General features: G+C 47.1%; 2 protein-coding genes across 4 annotated transcripts in view; one reads left to right on the top strand and one right to left on the bottom strand.

Annotated features, from left to right (window-relative positions):
- Nucleotides 1–1,567: 1,567 nt before the first annotated feature.
- GSG1L2 (GSG1 like 2) lies at nucleotides 1,568–9,444 on the bottom strand. The gene is made up of 5 exons (XM_061141072.1): nucleotides 9,147–9,444; nucleotides 5,822–5,869; nucleotides 4,601–4,750; nucleotides 2,699–2,810; nucleotides 1,568–1,826 (listed from the first exon to the last, which is right to left on the bottom strand). Exons 1-5 carry the CDS (start codon nucleotides 9,442–9,444, stop codon nucleotides 1,568–1,570), a joined length of 867 nt encoding a protein of 288 aa, XP_060997055.1.
- Nucleotides 9,445–12,098: 2,654 nt separating this feature from the next.
- The window catches only part of GLP2R (glucagon like peptide 2 receptor), a 45,541-nt gene continuing 44,627 nt past the window's right edge, over nucleotides 12,099–13,012 (top strand). Inside the window, exon 1 of one of the 3 annotated variants that reach the window (XR_009692985.1) lies at nucleotides 12,099–12,814. Coding sequence is in view for 2 of the 3 variants with exons in the window: in XM_061143475.1 (XP_060999458.1) it covers nucleotides 12,626–12,814 (189 nt within the window). In the remaining variant the exon portion in view is untranslated. The remainder of the gene's footprint in view (nucleotides 12,815–13,012) is intronic. The other 2 variants (XM_061143475.1, XM_061143476.1) reach the window with 2 other exon arrangements.

The following is a 13,012-nucleotide window of genomic DNA, read 5'->3' on the forward strand; positions in this document are numbered from 1 at the left end:
GTCAGATTTGACCTGAGCCTTGGGGACCAGTCACCTCTTGTCCTGCCTGGTATCTCGTTCATCACTGATTCCTTTCCCCAGATGCCGCATGTGCTATTTGCTGATGTCAGCTTCTCTCACATGACTCCAGAACATTCATTTCTTCCTTGGAATCTTCAGGCATAAGTTTTTTTGTGTTTTTTTTTTCTTTTTTTTTTTTTCAAAAGAACTGAGTGTCTCTTTGGGGACTTTTCTTTCGGATTTCCTTTTCTCTAGTATCAGACTCTATCTCAATGTTGTGACACTGACACGGGATTTACCTACACAGACGCACAGGGGTGACAAATCCTATAAAAGAACATGCACACTGGGGAGGGCAGGGGCCATTGAGTATGAACTCTTCTGCTCCAGAGGACCCCAGCACGCCTTCCTTGTGTTGGACTCATTCCAGTAAAAAGCCATTTAATACCACTTCAAATACGCTTGGTTCAACATAGCACAAAATTCCATAGGCCCATCAGTCATTAGGCAGATCCACAACTAAGAAGAAGTTAGCTGAACTGCCCCTTACTCTCTGACAGTATAAATGGTACAGTTCAGCATAAATATATTGAGTGATTTTATTTGAAACATTCAGACTTTTTTTTCAGAAATGATACATTCACTACACACATAAATACATTTAAAAAAATGAATCTAAGCTAGGATGCATTTAGGGTTATTAGGATATGGCAGTTCTTTTTCCCCTTTAAAACCCAAGTTATGTGTTTAACAACTGGTAACCTCAATAGCATGTTAGTTTGAAATGCAAAAGAGAGGTATATAATATTGTAACTGAACAAGTTAGGAAACACGCAGCATACCACTGTTTCAAACAAGACTTGCAGGTTTCACCATGTTTATTTTTAGAAGCAGAAGTGCCTGGCAATTTAATTTAAGCACAACAATTCAAACATTCGTTCCACTTAGCTGTGACAAGATGTCATTCCATTCAACCCTTCTTATTTTGTTTTATCATTTGAGTATCCTTCCAAACTGATTTTCCTATAGGTGGAAAGTAGAAAATTTAGAAGAAAATGTATTTTAAAAATAACACAAAACTGATTTTTAAATTCATTTCTTCCTGATTAAAACAGAAAAAAAATATAGGGTAGTCACATGTACTATTAATTTGTGTGTGTCAATTAAGGAAAAAGACATTCTGGACTCTTCTGTCAACATAACTGTGTGGGCAACAAATCTACATTGTTTGTAGTCAAAGCCTTGTTTTCCCCCTTTCTTTAGCTCTTACTCTTAGCACTCACATGCTCCTACTTTTTCTGTCACCCTTATTAAGCTGTCAGGAAAGCTTGGGATGCTCATTTATACTAGAGTGTCAATGGTTGATATTTTTTGTAGGAGTTATCTCATTTAAAAATACTGGCATTATAACAGGAATCAGGAGTTGAAGGCAAAGGTGTTTAGTGAAGGGTGAGATGGCAGGTGGAAGGTTTACTTCACAGCCTTGTGAAGCCCACTCCAGAAATGCTCCTTGTAGACTAGTGTCTGGTTTGTCTGCCTGTGCAGATCTGTCAGCCATGAACCCTGGCTAGCACATGGACACCTTGCCTGGAGCCTTTGGTGGCAGGTGCTTAGATACACTGATAAGGGCACACCCCGCAGGGCTGGGAGCAGCTTCTATTTCCCAAACACAGTCTGAAGCCTTGGGTTTCTGGAAGTCTTGTGGAGAGTGCTGACTGCCCTTCTGTCCACTTTTTTTCTCTGCGAGTTTCCGGCGGGCTGCTGTGTATCTGCTTGTGGCCATGACCGATGCAACCATGCACAGAGCAAAGGAACCCCAGGCGAGGCTGTCAACAAAAGGCACAGTTAGCAAAGAGTGCTGGGCTGACTCCAGGGCTTCCTGCTGGGATGGAATGTCAACTCCCGGTTCTACCCAATTTGGGCCTGGGTTTGGGCGTCCTGGTGGCTCAGATAGTAAAGAATCTGCCTGCAACGCAGAAGACCTGAGTTCGATCACTGGGTTGGGAAGATCCCCTGGAGAAGGGAATGGCTACCCGCTCCAGTATTCAGGCCTGGAGAATTCCATAGACAGAGGAGCCTGACGGGCTACAGTCCATGGCGTCACAAAGCGCCGGACATGACGGAGCGACTAATGCTTTGGATCACAGATCTCAGAGAGCAGTCAACGTGTTTTTGTCGGGAATGTATGAATGGTGGAGAGAACCAGACCCGGGATTCACCCATGCCCTGTGGGTTTGCACACATGTCTTGTTAACTGTGCAACCCTGAGCTGGTGACTTCACCTTTCTGTATCCAATTCTGCATCAAGTCTTTCTAGTAGAGATAGAACTTCTGTGTCATGGCCTGCCTTTCCATTAGAATCAGGGACTGGGTCTCTCCTCACTGAAATATTTTTTAGGAATTATAATAGGACTTTTCTCCTTAAACTGTGTTCAAGAAAGTAACAACAGCACTATCTCTATTTCTTCGGCGCTTCACTCTGTGCCAAGAATTTTATAAACATAACCTCCTTACATTCTCATAAAAATATCTAAGATGGGTATTATCATTTTAGAGATGAGGAATCTGAGCTACAGAAAGATTAAGAAACTAACCCAAAGTCCCAAGAGTAGCAGGTGGTGGAGCTGTGACCAAGGGCAGTGGTGCTCCTAGAAAATCTGTGTGCATCCCTGCTGGTCCACCATGGCCAGCAACTCACCAGTATGACCAGCCATAGTCCCACGTCTGAGGCTTCCAATCTTCCGGTCCCAGGTTCACAGTGATTTGAAAAATGGTTGTGTACATCATGTGGGCCACCATGGCTAGGAGCCCTGCACAAGGAAAACTTGTGAGCCATAGTAAAGAATGTACTTTTCTACGGCACATGAGTTGGCTGTCCTAGCCCACTAACATCCTCCTTGAGCCCTTCCAAGCAGCCTTCATGTTTTACACGTCTACTGATTTCTTAGAGTCACCAGTCTACACAGTGGTGAATGTTCCTTTGCCATGTCATCTGTCTCAAGACCACCTCCTTTTTCTATTTTATCATGTCGCTGTGGGTTTTTTTTTTTTAAACTCATACAGCGCAGCATGTGGGATCTTTGTTTCCTGACCAGGGATCGAACCTGCACCCCTTGCATTAGAAGCTCGGAGTCTTAACTACTGGTCCACAAATGAAGTCCCCAGAGGCACCGATTTTATATCCGTTTTCCAGAACAGGGAAGAGGTCCTTGAGCTACATTTAGCCTGAAGCCATACTTTACTAAGTTCTGTCACTTTTTCTTTTGAATGCAGATTGTTTGCTAACACCGAAAAACTTTGCATAAAAATCGGAATGGGTTCTGGCCACAGTAGACTTTCACAGTAGGAACTGGTCAGTTCCCAGTGTGATTTTCTGTTCTCTGTAACTGAATTGATCTTTTTGCCTGAGGACCCAGATGATTTTCTTTTCCTTTAACAATTTTAGTGGGATATGTCTAGGACTTGAATGTACTGTGTCATTTTTTCCCCCAGGTGTTAGAGTTTTATATGCATAGATTGTGGTCTTTTGTTCCAGAAAGTTTCTTTGAATATTACTTTTAAATATTAGTTATTTTGTCTTTCTTTTTCAGGGGCTCCCATTACAGGGCTATGTTTTAATTTAATAAATGTATGACAGGGAGTGACCAACTGTGGCTTCAGTGGTCAAGTAGAAAGTAGTTTGGGGACTTCTCTAGTGGTCTATGGGCTTTCCTGGTCTATGGGTTCAGACAGTAAAGAATCTGCCTGCAATGCAGGAGACCCGGGTTCCATCCCTGACTCAGAAAGAGCCCCCGGAGAAGGGAATGGCAACACACTCCAGTACTGTTGCTGGAAAATCCCGTGGACAGAGGAGCCTGGCTAACTACAGTTCATGGGGTCGCAAAGAGTCAGACACAACTTAGCAACTGAACAACAACAGAAAAATTACGTGGACAACTCAGAAGACCAAGAAGAGGAGTTCTTTACTCATAGGGCTATTGACCCCACTTGGATAATTTTTAACAAGCTGACATTTTTGAGTACTTACTATATACTATGTGCATTCTTATTTAGTCATCACCATAGCATTTTGTTTGTTTGTTTTTGTATGTTTTGGCTGCACTGGCATGCAAGATATTCCCTGACCAGGATCAGATCCATGCTCCCTGTAGTGGAAGCGCAAATCCTTAGCCACCGGACCACCAGGGAAGTCCCATCACAGCTTTTTGAGGCAGCTAGTTAGAGAAGTGAAGCCACTGGCCCAGAATCACACAGCCAGAAAGTTGGAGATCTCTGAATCCAGGCAATATTTCTCCACAGACTCAAGCTTAACCATTGTTCAAATAGGGCAGTTTCTGTCCTCAAAGCCAGTGGACTTCTTCCCCACAGTTGTGACAAAGACATGCTGATAGATTTTGCTCTCCATTTGTGCCTATCCCCGCTTTTTTCATCAGCCCCCCCATTGCTTCCACCAACGGGATTAATTTGGTAACTTCTCCAGTGGACCCGTTGTCCCACTGAATGGGCCAGCGATGGGAAGAGCCAGCCTGGAGCTCTGCCAGTTCCCTTGGGGGCAGGCTCTAGGGAATTTGCCTGTTCTGATGATGCTCTTGGCAAGTACCTGCAAGCACCGTGAGGATGGCTACTGAGGCATCCACCTTGAGCCAGTGGAACCCAGAGTGATGCCTCACTCTGGAGCCCAGGAGGACTGCACTTGTCAATGTCAGTAGGATATTCAGGACCTCAGCCCCGATAGACAGCCACAAGACACCTGCAAATGTAAGGATAAAAGAGATGCTGGGACTCAGAAATACAGATTTTTTACCATCTGAGCCACCAGGACAGCCCCTTAGAAATACTGGGATATTCAATCATGTAATTCGGGTCACTTCTAAAACAAAAATAAATAAATAAAAACCACCACGGGGTGAAAACCACAGAAACCTCTGCTGAGTCTTGGAAAGTTGACAATGCAAGGGGAGTCCTGGGGCTTGAAAGAGAAGCTTTGGGAAGATTGTCATTAGCTGGGAGGGAAAAAAAGACTAAGCAAAATTCTTCTGCGAGGGCCTGAAGGATGCTGGAGGTCCTGTTCCCCAGTTCAGAAGTTACCATGTTATTTTGATTCCACCATAAGACACTATCTTCATTTTTTAAAGGAGAAGATAAACTTCACCAGGGCGGACGAAGGAGTCAGAGAATTGAGGCCCCCTAATTCGAGATGCCAAAGTCTCATTCGTTTCCATGGCAACCTACAATTTACCCTTTCGGTGGGACCCGTCCTGCTGCTTCAAAAAAATAGGTTAGATGTGGAAAGGAGTGAATAAAAGGGGCAGGGAGTGAAACTGTTATTTGAAAAAGCCTCCTATAAGGCAGTTTGGTCCTGAGGACACAGCAATGAATGAAAGATACATGGTCCATGCCATCACAAAAGCTATATTCTTGCTGGGGAAACGATACTAGGAAAGTAAGTTTAACTTTGATGAGTGTTATAGAGAGGGAAAATGCTATTGGCAGTGATGAACTAGACTCATCTTTTTTCCTGCTCTGCGGTCACCTTGCATTGATAGTTTGAAATTGGCCTTGGTGGGAGTATTCACACTCCAAAAAGCTGCAAATACCACCCATCAGGGCATCCCCTCCTCCCTGCAGAGTTGGTGGTTTAACGTTTTCTAGCATTACTGCCTACAGGGCCCATGAAAAGAGCCAGTGGCTCTGTGGGACTTAAATTCATGGAAAAACTATAAATAACTCTTTCATGTTTTCCCCCTAGCCCAACCAAAACCATAGACATTGTCCAAATGGTGAGAAGGGCTGGTGGACAGAACATGAGGAAGGGGTTTACCTTGTTCTTCAGCTGGTATTACACTCTGGAAACTTCTGCAGTTTTCACCTGGAAGTAAAAGAAGATAGAATCAAATAGGGTGAACTTTGACAACAAGGGACAAGCTGTGTTTCCAGCCCCCCTTGAGTGCATCCACGTCATTTTGAACAAGGACTGGGGAGTGTGGCTTTATTGTTCCCAGAGAGGTGGTGCCCCTCCCTGGAGCATCCTGATACAATCCTGCCCCAGTGAATCCAGGCTGGGCCATATGCCTTGTTATGGCCGAGGACTGGGGGTGGAAATTATGGGGTGGGTGGGGGGATCACTTCCCGTCAGAAGCTTTACGAGTCAGAGTTTTGTCTAAAAGTTCTCATTTTCTTGCCTCTGAGATCACAGAAGCATATGTCCAGGTGGAGCCTCTCTCTGCCTGGATCCCTGAGTGGCTCCAGTGAGGAGATACCGCTTGCCAACCGGCAAAATACAAATAGCAAGAGCTGGAAAGGAATTTGGTGGTTTAAACCTGTGGGACTTGGATGTTGTTTGTTATTACAGCATACCCTAGCCCATCTGGACTGATGCTGCAAGACTTGTTGCTGGATTTCCCAAACAGCATCCAGGATGACGTGAGTCTCAAATAATTTCTCTCTGGGTAGAGGGGAAAGTGACAATGTTTGTAATCATTTTAATAAATGAAATAGAGCAGATTCAGAACTATCTCTGCTATGAAGTGAGTCAGTTACTTGCACTCCATTCTGCTTTCTGGAATGGGAGAGGAAAGGGAAGAGTTATGTGTGTGAATACCAGGTAATGGGCAGAACCCACCCCCAGACTTATTCTGTGCTCCAGGGGGTGTGCTTTGCCCGTATCATTGGTCATGTTGCACATATTGGCTAGAAAAGCTTGTGCTGCCCCCTGTGAGGTGTAGTCCCTTTGAAGGATATGAGTCCTTGGTTATCTACTGAGTGTACCCATGTCACCAAATTTCGGTTTGGGGGTGAGTAATGGGTGGAGGGTTTGACACCAGGGTGAATAACCCTCTGGGATGCTGTGTCCCAGGTGGGTACTCCCATCTTGCTCCATGAACACATCAGCCCTGAATTGAATCATAGATGGTGGAGTGGGAGGAGCCAGGGACATTGCCTGATTTGTCTCTGCACAGTTAGGAAGAGTGTGTCTGAGGACCTCTGAGGGGAAAAACGTGGTAGAGAAAACATGGGTGGAGGCAGTTTCAGCATTAGAACTGGGCTTGCAGGGGCCCAGTACTGTCCCAAGACTGTCCTGCCACATCAGGGATTCAACCCAGGGGCTGTAGGGAAGGTGCCAGGAAGACACACCCTGCAGCTCCCAGTCTGGGCTGCTAGGAGCTAAAAGAGGCGAATGTTAGGGGCATAGATCATTGACTCTTCTTTTTTTTCTTTTGTTTTTGCTTTAATTGGAGGATAATGGCTTTACAATGTTGTGTTGGTTTCTGTCGTACAACAACGTGAATCAGCCATCAGTAACATATATCTCTACCATCTTGAGATTCCCTCCCATACCACTCGTTATTGACTCTTCAGAGGAACGGCTTTCCTATGTCTAAAATGGGTTTAATAGTCCCCACATTAGCCTTGCTTTGAAGATTAAATGAGATCCTAGATAGGAAGAATCCTCCTGCCAATGTAGGAGACTTGGGTTCAATCCCTGGGTCAGGAAGATCCCCTGGAGAAGGGAATAGCTACCCACTCCAGTATTCTTGCCTAAGAAATCCCATGGATAGAGGAGCTTGGTGGGCTGCAGTCCACGGGGTTGAAGAGTCGGACATGACTGAGCAACTAACACTTAGATAGGAAAGCTTCTTTCCTGGTTAATATGCACTTAAACCCTACTGCTGTCTTTCTGCTTAATGCATGGAGGACTGAATGTCTAACTAGCCTTCTAGAGAGGGCTGCCTTATCTCAACGGGGGGTAAAGAGGAGGCAAGTCCAGAGCCAGGGGCCGGGCAGAGTGAAAATGGGACTAGCCAAGGAGATTAAGAGAATTCACAATAGCTTAGAAGGGTGAGTTTAGCGTGGGTCAGACCACAGTGACCCCTTGATTAATATGAATCCTCAGAAATGATGTTCCTTTTGAATAGGTCCAGCAGGATTAAAAGGAAAAATCTTTATAAATCCCATGAAGCCAGACAGGCGGGTGTTACATAGCTGGACAGAGGTTCGCCAGCCAAGCGGTACAGCCAGCCAGCCTGGGAAACAGTGTCAGAGTCCTGGGGATGGACTGTGGCACTCCGTCTGCTTTTTCTCCCCAAACCCCCAGCCACGATGGTGTGCCCAGGCCCCTCCATCCTTGAATTTCTTGGTTCAGCAGAACCGCACAGAGTTGGGAATCAACACATTCTGCTGACTAATTCATTCACCCAAGAGAAAGAACATTGAGTTGAAAAGCTGCCCCAACCAGGAATTTTTGTGTTTTTCTATTTCTTTTTTTCTTAACTTTTTATTTTGTATTGGGGTAGAGTCGATTAACAGTGTTATGATAGTTTCAGGTGACCAGCAGAGGGAGTTGGTCATACATATACATGGATCCATTCTCCCCTAACCCCTCTCCCATCCAGGCTGCCACATGACATTGAGCAGAGTTCCTTGTGCTCTATACTAGGTCCTTGTTGGTTATCCATTTTAAATACAGCAGAGTATACATGTCCACCCCAAGCTCCCTAACTATCCTTCTGCCTGGCTCCCTACCATAAGTTCGTTCTCTAAGAGGAGTTTTTGTTTTACATCTTCATTTCAAATGGTGCGTTCTCTCTTTAGAGGCATTGGGAAGAAGATGCAGAGCTATTTAGAAGATGACCTCCAGGTAGGGGGGTCACCACATAGCATTCCAGGGGGTCCCCAGTAGGACTTTATTAGGGGGTCCAAAGGAGGGTCAACTTTTAGGGGGATGCAGATGAAGCTGATTAAGAAGGGAAATACCCAGGAAGCTGCAGTGGGCAGCAGAGCTGGGGGTGACCAGACACCCTGAGATCCCTTTCTTGTGCCTGTCCAGGGCCCAGGAGCATACTCCCCAGGCTGGAGTCCTTGCGGCCAGGTCTCTGTAGCCCACCTCGTCCCTCCGGTCCCTCTCTGTGGGCGCCACCATCTGCCTCCAGTTGTAGTCTGCTCCTTTTCTTATGCATCAGCTTGCCCAGGCATTTGTGCTAAATTAGACTGACTAGCAGATGTGTGTGTGGAGCAATCTCCCCGCAGGGGCCCTCGGCTGCAGTCTCCCCAGGCAGGCTCTCTTGGGTCTGGGCGATGTTTTCACGTGGAAAGCCAGAGAGCTTATGTCCCCGAACCACCAGAGGACCCATTGATGCTGAGCTCACCTGTGCTCCCGAGGGTTTCCTCGCATGACTGCCAGAGCCCCACGTGGAACCTGCGCTGGACGAACTTGTCGTCTCCCATCTCCCAAATGTACTGGACGGCCTGGCTCCGGTTGTCGCTGCTGCCACGGTTGTAGTGGATGCAATGCAGCACCCCTGGACGATCCTGGCACAGCGGCTTTGCCACCCGCCGCGTGCCCTCGCACCAGTAGCTGCTGCACACGGCCGTGAGGGAGAAGGTGAGGGCCAGGCAAACCGGGAGGAGGGCCAGAGTCCGCTGCTGCCTGGCCCGCCGGTCCATGGCTGAATGCGGGGTGCGGCGGCAGGATGAGCAGTGGGGTCCCCCTCGCCTGCCTCATCCCGGTACCCGCCCCACCTCGGTCCACCATCTGGCATCCTTACCTCTCCCCGCACGTCCCCTTGGGGAACTGGTGCTCTCCAGGGTGTGACATCTGTGCCCGAAGGAGCCACAGAGCTGGGTCATGCTCCCTTCAACACTGTCAGCCCTTCAGTCCTCCCCACGATGTAGAGGTGCTGGTTTTCTGTTTTTGTTATTTATTTATTTTTTTTTTTGCAAGGGCAGAACTTCATTTATTCCCATGTCATGTGAGCAACTCTTGTCAAACTGGATGACTGTTTTTAGATACTGGAAGAAAATGTCCTTCCACTTTGTGTTAGGCACAATGGAATAGCTACTGATCCAACTCGAAATGCTCTTAAATTTGATTCGTGTTATTCACACTTTCACCATCACTTTCTAAAAAACTTTTTATTTTGTATTGGAGTATAGCTTATTAACAATATTGTGATAGTTTTAGGTGAACAGCGAAGGTTCTCAGCCGTCTATATACATGTATCCGTTCTCTCCTAAACTCCCTTCCCATCCAGGCTGCTGCGAAACACTGAGCAGAGATGCCATTTTTGCTCTTTTTAAATTGTGATGAAATACACATAATACAGAGTTTACTGTCTTAATCATTTTTAAGTGAACTCTTAAGTACATTTGGGTCTGCCACAAAGCTCCAGAACTCTTTTTATCTTGCAAAAACCGAAATTCTGTCCCCATTAAATGCCAATTCCCCATTCCTCTTCCCCCAGCCCCTATGATACTCTCCATGAATTTGGTCACTCGAGTTATACGTGGAATTTGTCTTTTTGTGACTGACTTATTTCACATAGCATGATGTCCTCAAGGGTTCCACGTGGCATCTGGAACACAAAGGTTCTCCCTCCTATGTTGTCTTCGGTTCTCCATCCCAAAGACAAACCCCCCTCCCCCATCATGATGGAGAATCAACCTGGGCAGGTAGGAGAAAAGGCCGGTGTTATTTGGGTCCACATCGCTTAGCCTGGATTTTCCGGCTGGCAAAGACCGAGGACTGTGTTGTGAGCTGTGTCTGTCTGTGTGGTTGCCAACCAGTCTTGTGGGAAGAGGAGTTACCTCATTTTATCACTAGATGGCATCCATCCAACAAGTGGAGAAGTCGTGTGTAGCCATCCCCTCCCCACAACCCTTGTCCCTTTAGAAAAAGGCTGTTTTTGAGAAAAAGTTCAGAGAGGCTAGATAGAATATTCTTACCAAGCAGGCAGCACTGTTTTTGCCAGTAGGCGATTGGGGAGACAATCTGTTAAGTGCATCACAGACTAGCTTTACAGCCACATCGAAGGATCAGAACCGTCATGTGGGCAGTTTTCTCCCTCTGGGTGACTTCATTCTTCTCTCTGCTGTCCCAAAGGGATGACCACATGGATTCCAGAGGTCACATCATTATGTGAGTCCATCTTGGGATAGGGGGGTCTGTGTTCATTTTGAATGTTTTACTGTTGGTATTTAAAATCTTGCCATGTGGGTTTTTTGCCTTTTTTAAAGATGTCCAAGGATTTCTATTAAGGGATGCTCAACTATTTTGCCCCAACTGTTCAAAATTCACTCACTTGAGTAAGTTAAACAGGATGAGAGCCTCTGGTACAGCTTATGGGGGGAAGAAAAGCCTAAATGGGAACATGGTGTTCCTGTCTCTTGCTGATCTGCATTTCATACAATCAGGACGTCTTCTGTGGAATCTAAAGTTCAGGAAAGGCTTGGAAGGGGCTGGACAGGGATGGGTGGATGAGAAGGGCCAAGCAGAATGTCTCAGAGACACAGTGCTGAATCTACCTGAAAAAAGGAACTCACCTAGAAGGTTAGGGTCAGATGTGGGACCTTACCAAGCTTCTGTGGTCAGGTGACTGGTCAGAAGACCTGAGTATCTTGGCTCCACCTTTAACTTGCTGTGTGACCTTGGGAAAGCCACTTAACCTCTCTGAACCTCAATGTTGCAGCCATCAAGCAGAGAACTAACCATCCCCTCACAGGGTTTTTGTAAGGACGAACGAAGTAGGACGCCAGATGAGAAGATTTTGTCTATGTGAGTTGTGGTGGAAAACTACACACCTGTTAGTTGGCAATAATGGATCATGGGTTCTGACAAAGGATCTGCCTGGTGGACTGAGCGACCTTTGTTCACAGGTGAGAGCCATCCAGAGGCGAGCACGTTTTTGACTTTTCAGCATGTTGGTTGGCTGCCATGTAGCAGGAGCTCAAGTCGGTGATGGGGTTTTGTTTTGCTTTGTTTTAAGTATTTATTTGGCTGTTCTGGGTCTTTGTGGCTGCCCGCCGGCTTTCTCGAGCTGCAGAGAGTGAGGGCTGCTCTGTGATTGTGGTGCCTGAGCTTCTCATTGCGGTGGCTTCTTTTGTGCAGCACAGGCTCTAGCACGCTCAGACTTCAGTAGTTTTGGTGCCCAGGCTTAGCTGCTCCACGACATGTGGAATCCTATTTTCCCTGGCCAGGGACTGAACCCACGTCCCCTGCCTGGCCAGGTGGATTCCCAACCACTGGACCCCCAGCGAAGCCCACTGATGGGGGTTTTGCTTCAGGCTCTGGGGCAGGAGCTGCTGTCTCCTGGGCAGAAAAGCTGTCTTGCTGGAAGTCTTGGCATGAACAGGGCCCAGAGGAGACCCAGCCTTGGTAGGTGGGCTCACCCCATCCTGGACAAACTTAAAGCCTCAATAACAAGTGTCCCCCATGATGAAGATGCCCACCTCAGACCTGGAGGCCCATCCTCCCACCACTGGTCCTCAGGGCCTGGAATCCAGGTCAGTCCCACCCTGGTCCTTTGCAGCTAGTGGGGCTTCAGGGGTGGAACCTACTGGATGCCTTGCCTCTTCTCCTGGGCGGCCTCTGCCCAGGAAGTCCCAGCACTGGGGGGAGGTCTGGGAAAAATCTCCCTGCCTTTTGAGGGGGAGGCGGGACGGGGGATGAGAAACTTTGGAGATTCGGTAGATGGCTCTAGACTGGGCCAGACGCTCTCAGGGGCGGCGTGCAGAGGGTTTGTGCAAACATCTTCTCGCCGGAGGAAAAGGAATGCAAGAGGCGGCCGCCTGCGGTACATCTTGGACCGTTCGAAGGATGTGCTGACACTTGTGACCCACAGTGAGAAAGATGAGTCCAGAGCCGAGCTGGGCAGGGTCCCGGAGGAGGGCAGTGAGCCCCCTGCCCGGAGCCCACGTGCTATTCATGGACACCCCTGCCACCCGGGGGGCTGGGCCTCTCTCCTCCCCTCGCAAGCCGGCTCGCTGGACCCCTGCGAGGCCCTTCCTGGCCCTGCTGTTTCTGGTTTCCATCAAACAAGTAAGAGCCGTTTGTATTATTATTGTTATTGTTATTGTTATCAGGCGTATGTATTTTCTGATGATAGAAGCACTTCAGGCCTCTTGTAGGCAATTTGGAAAATGTAAAATGGTATTAAGGCAATGACAATCAACCATAATCCAAGCTTCAGAGGTAATCACTGTTGATATTTTGGCATATGTTCCTCAAATCCTTTTT

The sequence above is a fragment of the Dama dama genome, chromosome 5 (assembly GCF_033118175.1).
Source record: "Dama dama isolate Ldn47 chromosome 5, ASM3311817v1, whole genome shotgun sequence".
NCBI classification, from domain to species: Eukaryota; Metazoa; Chordata; class Mammalia; order Artiodactyla; family Cervidae; genus Dama; species Dama dama.

Coding starts and splice junctions, on each gene's coding strand:
- GSG1L2 (XM_061141072.1), bottom strand. CDS start 9,444: ATGGACCGGCGGGCCAGGCAGCAGCGGACTCTGGCCCTCCTCCCGGTT. Junction 5,870..9,146: donor GGAAACCCTCGGGAGCACAG/GTGAGCTCAGCA, acceptor TTTTACTTCCAG/GTGAAAACTGCAGAAGTTTC. Junction 2,811..4,600: donor CATCCTCACGGTGCTTGCAG/GTACTTGCCAAG, acceptor TTCCTTGTGCAG/GGCTCCTAGCCATGGTGGCC.